The sequence below is a fragment of the Nanorana parkeri genome, unplaced genomic scaffold (genome assembly GCF_000935625.1).
Source record: "Nanorana parkeri isolate BGI_ZX_2015 unplaced genomic scaffold, ASM93562v1 scaffold2316, whole genome shotgun sequence".
NCBI lineage: Eukaryota > Metazoa > Chordata > Amphibia > Anura > Dicroglossidae > Nanorana > Nanorana parkeri.
The window spans coordinates 148,889-157,979 of NW_017308584.1; the positions used below are offsets into that span (position 1 = coordinate 148,889).

Genomic DNA, 9,091 nt, shown 5'->3' on the forward strand with positions numbered 1-9,091 from the left:
CAGGTCCAGTTTTTAGCATTGCCAAAGCATTTGAGGAATTGTTATGTGATAGGGGAGGGATACGCCTTAGGACATTGTTAGGGGTAAAGGATAATATGGAGGGAATAGGTGAGTCCAGGAGTGTTATCAGGAGTAAGGGATAATATAAAGGGTGATGAGTCCATGTTAGGCCCCATTCACACTGAGCGACATGAAAATCGTGCGATTTTCAGCGCGTTTTTATATGTGCGATATTGCGCGACTTATCCCTATTGGGCTGTATGCAATCAGGAGCAAAATCGCTCGAAATCCGCAGAAAAAAGGGTCATGTAGGAGCGACAAGCTACCAGCGACGAGCTACAAGCGATATTGAGCGGCGAGATGTGAACAGCTCCATTGAAATGGATTGGAGAAGCTACATAGAGCGATATCGTTTTGAAATATGAGCAATATCGCTGCAAAAATCGCACGATAAATCGCTCAGTGTGAATGGGGCCTAAGGGATTTATAAGTCCATAACGTCTCATGTCCCTTTCAGTCAGTAACATTCTGTTACATAATGTGCAGCCATTTTCACCATCGGCTCCTCTTCTCCCAGTAAAATGTGAAGTTTCTTCTTCTCTTTAGAGGTGAAGTCCAGGATGAGGGTGGAGTGTCTCTGGAAGTGAGTGTCTCTCAGTGCTGAATAAGTGGAGCATTGTAGGAAGTGGACCTCATCTTCCAGGGCGCTCCGGTCACAACACTGGCACAGTCTACTCTTTTTGGTCTTGTAGGTCTTCCTGTGCTGCCATGATTCAATTTCCAGGCTGTGGGCACTCAGTCTGTACAGTCTTGGGGGTCTATCTGTCTTTGGGGTCTTGTAGTATCTCCAGGTATGGGGCCAGTTTGTAGTCTCTCTCTGCAGTGACTGGTAAATAGTTAGTTTCTTTGGAGTTGTCCTTATTTGAGATTTATGGGGGCTTTGGATGGACAAGGTGATGATGAGTTGTTGAAGGCTTCACGGAGTGGTCCTTGTTGGTCAGTAGGACTCTATGGTGGTATGAGCAGGGGGTGCTGTTTTGTAGGTGGTAGCAGTATGACAGCGTCCTCTTCTGTACTGTGAGCATTAAAGGGAATCTGCCCAGCTCAGCCCAGCAAGCATCGTTAGAGGTTCTCCTATGGCCTTTGAGGAGATGATCTCTCCTCTCTCACCCTCTCATAGTCTCTCTATCTCTCTCATTACAGGAAGCAGAACAAGAGCTCCAGAAGACGACAGAAAGGCTCACTCAGGCACTCACCAATTACAGTGCCAACTCTGAACGAGTGGAGAATGGACAGTTCATTACAGAACTTCTATACACTGTGGAACAAAATGTTCTGATTTCCTTTCTGAGGGCACCAAGGACTCAGCAAATTAACACCACTGAGCTAGGTGAATATGTATAGTACTTATAGCAGCTTAATAAACAGACACTATATTATTTTTAAAGCCAAAGCCTAACTTTAACATGTCTGCCAGTTGGTTTACTCACCTCCTCTCCAGCATTATCCACCACAGTGATTACTTTCTGCCACTATTTCTCCTCAGTTATCCAGGTTGAATGATACCCATGCCCCGAGTGCAAGGTGTCATGGGCCCACCGCATTAGGGCATCACCATGGAACCGTGCACTCACAGTGTAATGATGTGGAGACCGATGCTGATGTCATCATGTTGGCACCTCTTATTGCATCACTGATGACTGTCTAGTACTGGTTAGGAGATGAAGGACCCTGTGTATTATATGGCTATCCAGAAGAAATCCAGAGGAGGTAAGTATTTTAAAAAAAAATATGGCAAAAGCTACTGAGACTTGTCCTATTAAAGGAGAACTATGGGGTCAGGGCTTTTCCCCATAGTTCTCCTAAGGGTAACGGGAGGACACAAACTAGCTACAGCTCGCGGTATACTGAGAAGCTGAAGCGGATCCCGACAATTATGTCTGGATCCACCCAGCTGCGTGAGTGACAGCTGGCTCTGCCTATCTAGAGGCAGAGCCAGCTGTACCCGCCCCCTCCCCCGTCCGTTCCGACAGTCAGCGCTGGAGGATCGGACAGGGGAGGGTGGAATCCAGTCCCTCCCCTGTCACGGCTCTCTGCAGTGACAGGATCAAGAAGTGAGCAAGCGCCCCGGTATGTGTTCGCTCACTTCCCGATCTACTGAGCCGACCTGTGACAGTTTCATTGTCACAGGTCGGCTAGAACTATGAGGTGAGTGAAAATCACTCGCCTCATAGTTCTCCTTTAAAGAATGGAAAAGCCAGATGTGCAGGAAAAGTATGGCCTGATAGGAGGAGCGTACAGAGTGAGCAGAAGGGTGACTAGAGATGAGCAAATCTGCTGGGTCTGGTTTGCAAACAGCTTTGCAAATCTGGCTCAAAGGTCAAAGTTTGCTTATTTGACAGCAAACCCCATTAAAGTCTTTGTGGGGGGTGTCTTGTTTTTGTTTTTTTTCTTTTATTCTGGCCAATTGTAGAGCTAACAAGTAACCTATTGTCAGACAAAAGGCACAGGAAGCTAGGCACTGCTATGAGGAACATGTGTCAATACCAAAATAAACCAGTATCTCCTACTCAGCTCCTCTACCTAACAGCTGAAAATATGGCTGCTGTGAGCCCCCCCCCCCCCTTCAGGGTTATTCATTCCTTTCAATGACTGCTTCTTGTAGTTCAGCTGACCAGGACAAAGGCTACACAGCGCATCCTTATTTCTAGTGGTGATCCTGTGAACATTTCAACCAGAATTTCATGATGCACCAAACTTCATGAATCCAGAGGATTCGCTGCAAGCCCATAGTAGCTGCAAATCTCTTCCCTAAGGGTGACCTCATTGGTCTGCTGCTGCAACTTCACTGCCCAATCAGCAGGTTGGTCGTGGGGAGGGGACACCCCTGTATTCCTTACGTGCATTAGAGAAAGTGGTGTCACTCATCTGGTCATGCTGTACGATGGGACTCTGTAAATCTCAGGACTGGATGGACAGATATGTAAATAATTTGGAGGTTAAACATCTCTCATAAATGTATTCACTGATAACTGGAGCTGTGTTCTTGGAATTCAGCTTTAATAAATGTATTCTATTTTTTTAGGCTGATCTGTAACATAGTGATCTTGCTTCACACCTGATAACTCTTCAGAAGAATGTTATTTAGCTGAATCCATTTACTTTCCACAGGGCAAAGCTGTCTTTTCATACTGTAAGATCTTGTTTCCCTAATGCCATTTCCCTCCCCGCCAGATATTACCATGAAGCCTTCCCATGACGTCTGCAGTCATGGTGTCCAGTCCTTCTGCCTGGTCTCGGCTGACAATATTATGGCGGTGCCCTGTAGCCTGGTGCCCGGAGACAAAGGTAATATAAAATTGGAATATTTCCATATCTGATATATAATAAAGATAATATTAAAATCATGCAAAATATCCAGATATACTGTGATGCTGCACACCTACCAGAGTACCTAAGAAGCAATACATATAGTTTGAAGCCAGTGAGTAATATAAAAGAAATACATTATATTTATTTTAAATGTATATATTTTATTTATTTTGCTCAGAACTAAAATTACAATTAAAAAAAAACTTTTTATTTAGGTAAATATGAAACATTGTTCATGTGATATGTTCTAATATTGGTTTTAGGAGCTTCAGGCCATGTCCCTGTGTTTTCCAGCTTCTGCTTACTGCCTGTTCTAAAAGGTTTGTTGTGTACAGGGCCCAGTAACTGAAGCTGAATTTATGCTAAAGTGTATGTCAAGGGGGAAAAAAAAATGTAGTACATATCTGGAATACATACACATTTCCCCAGGTTTCTATCACTTCAACCAATGACTTGCACCAAGATAAGGCATAGGGTGGAACAGAAACGTTTCCAGATGGCCAGGTCAGTATGCCTTATGTTGAGGAAGAAGCTCCTGATCCTCCACTCTATGGGCCTGCATCTGTTGACAGGAGATGGGAGGTGACTACTTTACAACACACACAGGGACCATGGGCAACAGACGTAGCCCCCCTCCAGAAGGAAGGACAGTGTCAGAGATGATTGGAGGATCTACAGCCGAGTGATACACAAATAAGATACATTGTTGCTCAGAGTTAAGGTACTTGAATGTATTTTTAAGGTTTAACTCCGGAGTTTAGTGTCACTTTAATGACTGAGAGCTGTGATTTCCCCCCTCTTCCTTCAGATGGCTCCATCCAAGGCATCATTGAGAGACAGTATATCTGAAAAGGAGCTGCTTCTGCTGTGCTTGCTCTTTTAAAACAATCCCATAGTGCTCTGGGTATTCTTTGTCATGGGTTCACCCTGTACTGAATGTGTATTTGTGATACACAGATTCTGTATAGGAAAAACATATAAAACACCAGTTTAGGCACATAAACTAAAAAAAGAAAAAACAAATAAGGTGACCAAAGCTTATATAATTTGCCTTTAATTTGCCTGTTCAATCTGAAGTATGGCTCTAGCTCAGATAACCTAAGACACATAGGCAATTGATCAGAGGAGTCATGGGTCATCTGTTTTTGTTTACTGTGTGACCATATATCAGTCTACGACAGTGTATAATAAACGCTCTAGCAATTAATAAATATCACACTTGTACATCGGGGTGCTGTACTCATTTCATAAGCCTTGGATCAAAATAAAAGATGTTCACCAGAGTGAATGCGTTCTACAATGTGTGTACTGTACTGAACCTATGAGGGAAGCAGCTACGCTCCTCAACTCTTCTATAATTCACCCTTGCTATCTCACAAACATGATTTCTTCTTGCCTTCAGATGGTGCTGTTCTGATCACCTACACAAAGTTTAATTTCCCATGTAATGGAAGTATATTATTCACTCCACGAGTTAGCAGATGGGATGACCAGGTGGAGTTCAACTCGAAGGTGGTGTCTGGAGCCATCACAAACTCTAAGAGCCAAAATCTGAACTCCCCCATTATCTTCAGACTTTACCATCTGCAGGTCAGTATTTTCCCATCGTGACTCAACCATTCCACCCAACTTTCTGGTATGAGAAATAGGGGCATCAAATATGTAGGCCAAGGACACTCCCTGCCCTGCCTCTACTTAGGTTCCTTGTTGACCAAATAATCTGTTTATATTGCTTCAATACAAGAATTGTGAATGTCTAAAAGATAACCCAGCTGTCACTGTTTGGACTACAATTTTGCGCTCGGCTCCTATTTTTCAATGAAACGTTTTTCAAGTCAGGTGGTGCCAGTAGGGCCACCCGTGGGATTTCAGCAATTGACAGGGATCGGTCAAAATTCTAGCACTGTATGCCCAGCTTAAGCCTTTATATCTTATATAAGGATCACAGTGGACAGCGGGGGAGGGAGAGATGCTGTACAGATCACTCCTCAATGCCCAATGCAAACAACAACGCCATCAGACTTTTTTTTATTTGTGGTGGAAGTGATGGGGCTTGCATAACTTTTCCCAGGTTGACAATGCCAAAAAGACCCATTTGGGAGGTATTGATGGGTGACATGACACAGTCACTAAAATGTATAAATGTTTTTTATTGCAGCCCTTACAACCCCTTTATAAGGTCACCTGTGTATATTGGGACCCTGTAAGGAATGGCTGGTCAGATGAAGGCTGTGACACGGGACAATCTGATGGCACATACACCAACTGCTCCTGTACCCACCTCTCCAGCTTTGCACTCCTCATGGCTCTGGAGGCTCCGGATAAAATCCAGGTGATTACAGCAAATGGGAATGTTGATGAAATTATAATATGTATTGAACATCATTTGTATGTTGAAGGCGTTGTATAAGAAAAACATGAAAACCAACCTGGCTCCACGTAAATGAGAATAAGGAACCAAACCCTGGTGGATTCTCCAATGTGGATACAACAGGGGTCCGTCCCTCTCCATCCAAAGAAAGAAAAATAAATTTAATTTGCTGGCTGTTTACTGTAACCAGGGAATTCTGATCATATGACTTGATATTTCCTGCTGGAAGGAACATTATAAACTCATAAATGTAAAAAAAAAATATGGAACAGCGGGCAACTAAAAATTTGAGAACCACTTTAAAAATATTTTCAGGAAATGAGGAAAATTATGAAAGTGTATATGTGGAAAGGAATGGAGGGAGAAAAGAAGGAAGGACATAAGTTATATTCTCAGTGATTTCACCTTTGTGAGATGATCGTTTCATGTTTCTATTTTGACAGGAGGATTCTATTCTCACCCTTCTCTCCTACATTGGCCTGAGTCTGTCTCTTCTCTGCCTGTGTCTGTCTCTGCTCACCTTCATCCTGTGTCGGTCTCTGAGGAGCTCTCATACCTCCGTCCTGACAGCTATGAGTGGATGCCTCTTCCTGGGACAACTTTTGCTTCTGGTGGGAATCCGCCAAACCAGGATTAAGGTAACTATTTATATCTGAGGTGGAAAGGCCAGAACATGTGCACCTGGATTAGCGGATAGGTACTATCTCACTCCGTATGATAAGGGTTTAGAAGGATTCCTCTTATAAGGAAGAAAGCTGATCATACTCTTAGGAGAAAAGTCCAGTCCAGTTATTATTTAGCCAGTTTTAGGTTCAAAGAGTCCTATTACCACCATGACCTCCTGGTATTAGGATTGGAAAATCACTAAACCCATTTCCTATTCTCTATTCTTCCTCAGCTCCTTTGTGCTTTTATTGCCGGTTGTCTCCAATTCTCATTCCTCTGTGCCTTCTGCTGGATGTCTATTGAGAGTTTTTTGCTCTTCATGACTGTCCGAAACCTGAGGGCTGTCAATTACATGGCCTCCCGAAAATCGAACTTTCCGCTTATGTGTCTTCTGGGGTTCGGTATCCCAGCTGTGATTGTGGGAATTACAGCAGCTGTTCATCCACTTGACTATGGAACAGACTCATAGTAAGTTGTGGTCTTCACTCCTATATAATGCTTGAGCGCTATTGAATTCAGCTTTATTTTTAACTGTCAGTAGCACCAACCTATACTGAGCAGAGCTGTGGCCCCAACTAAATCTTCATCCCGTTTTGAACCATTAAAGGAGAACTATGGGGTCAGGGCTTTTCCCCATAGTTCTCCTAAGGGTAATGGGAGAACACAAACTAGCATTCTCCCGTGACCCAAAGCTCAGTATACCGCCAGCTACAGCTCGCGGTATACTGAGACGCCGGAACGGATCCCGACATTGCTGTCGAGATCCACCCAGCTGCGGGATTGACAGCTGGCTCTGCCTATCCAGAGGCAGAGCCAGCTGTGCCCGCCCCCTCCCCTGTCCGTTCCGCCAGTCAGCGCTGGAGAATCAGACAGGGGAGGGGGGAAACCCAGCACGGAGCTGGGAGTGACAGTCACGGCTCTCTGCAGGGATAGATCGAGAAGTGAGCCAGTGACGGTATGTGTTTGCTCACTTCCCGATCTACTGAGCCAATCTGTGACTGTTTTATTGTCACAGGTCGGCTCAGGTTATGAGGCTGAGTGAAAATCACTCACCTCATAATTCTCCTTTAAGTATACTACTTTACTTGCTTTTTTAATGTATTGCACTGTATTGTGTTATGTCCACAGTTTAATGTATAGAAAAACTGAACAGTCTCCTCTCCATCTAGTTGTTGGATCAATCTTGACATTATTTGGAGTTTCCTTGGTCCAGTCTGTGGTTTTATCATTGTAAGTATCTAATAACATTCCACAAATGTTTTACCAATTGAGGTTGTCATATATCTCAGATGCATTTGGCTTTCAAAAGTATTCTTCTTGGTCAGCGACAATGGAAGGTCTATATGAGTTTTCTTTTTGTACATGACATTCAACAATATGCAGTCGTATGATGCTGCCTTCCACTAAGCCATACTAAATTGAAGTTTAGGACTCTAAGCATGCCTCAGAAGATTGATCAACGACAGACAGATCTACCTGAATCTGCTGCCTTTTTAAGATTTCCAGTGCTATTCACAAAAGGGTGACAAGTTTGGAGAAGGCCGGAGAAGTGAACAATCTCAGACAACATCGCTGATTTGGAAAAATTCTCCAATTCGGGTCACTTTCCAGTTCAGCTATGTTGTCCTAGCTTGTTCACTTCTCCAAACTCTTCACCCATCTGTGACTAACCCTGTGAAAGTAAAGTAACCGGTGAGTGGAAGAAGAAAAGAATTCCATACTGGAGCCCTTCATGGTTGTCCTTAGTTACTGGTAATGGATTTCAAAAACCCCATATTGGCATTGGGTCGTAGGTTGGGGTTCGATGCTGCTATGGTTTCACTGCTACCATGGGTTTGTGTCAAATCCTACGGGTTTGAAAGTCGCAGTCCCAGTCTCTGACAGTTTCTTTAAAACCATAATGCACTGCATGGCCCTTAGACAACGACCTGCGGGTCTAGAAAGACCAATAAGGGGGCTTTTGGATAAGCCAACCTCCTAAATATAAAAGGGTGGACACAGAACAGCCATCATTACAGTATTAAAGCTGCTGTAAGAAAAGGATCAGAGAAGCTGACAAACTGCATAAAAGAGATTGGGGTCAGCTAGGAAACTGTATTTTAATTCTGATAGCTAGCTCTTAATACAACCCCTTTGCTGTCTTTTACTTGATTTGAGAGGTCACGTAAAGCTACTGCCCTGTTCATAGCACACACTTTTAATAAAAAAAAGATAAAGTGGGCTTTTTTTCAGGTGTGGTGTTTTGGGGTTTTCATTTTCTTCACTTATTTTATGTTGCTAGGGCAGCATTCACATTTTACTGGCCATTTGTTCTTGGAGCTGACTTTTGTTTGCAGTACACCACTGAATCATTATTATTATACAGGATTTATATAGCGCCAACCGTTTGCGCAGCGCTTTCCAATAATATAAAGAAGACATTACAATCACAATACAATTCAAGGCAAGATGGTAAGGAGGACCCTGCCCCTGAGGGCTTACAATCATTTGAAGGGGCGAAAAAGGGCAAAGTGCAAGAAGAGTGTACACCTAAACCACCTGAAAGTATATCACTCCCAATTCACTGCACCCCTCTTTTCTCATAAAAGTTAGGAATACACCAGTTAGGCTTATTAGCCATAATTAAAACTGTCTTGCTTGCTTAATAGCCTTATAAATGGCCAGAAGTGTATATAAAGATTA

At 43.3% G+C, this 9,091-nt stretch overlaps 1 protein-coding gene across 1 annotated transcript in view; it reads left to right on the forward strand.

Annotated features, from left to right (window-relative positions):
* LOC108801359 (putative adhesion G protein-coupled receptor E4P) overlaps positions 1-9,091 on the forward strand; it is a gene marked incomplete at its 3' end in the record, with an annotated part of 39,052 nt that overhangs the window by 18,795 nt on the left and 11,166 nt on the right. The window contains exons 4-11 of the mRNA XM_018573286.1: positions 607-643; positions 1,204-1,390; positions 3,235-3,348; positions 4,775-4,962; positions 5,531-5,704; positions 6,187-6,381; positions 6,642-6,877; positions 7,579-7,639. Coding sequence (XP_018428788.1) covers positions 607-643; positions 1,204-1,390; positions 3,235-3,348; positions 4,775-4,962; positions 5,531-5,704; positions 6,187-6,381; positions 6,642-6,877; positions 7,579-7,639 — 1,192 coding nt within the window. The remainder of the gene's footprint in view (positions 1-606; positions 644-1,203; positions 1,391-3,234; positions 3,349-4,774; positions 4,963-5,530; positions 5,705-6,186; positions 6,382-6,641; positions 6,878-7,578; positions 7,640-9,091) is intronic.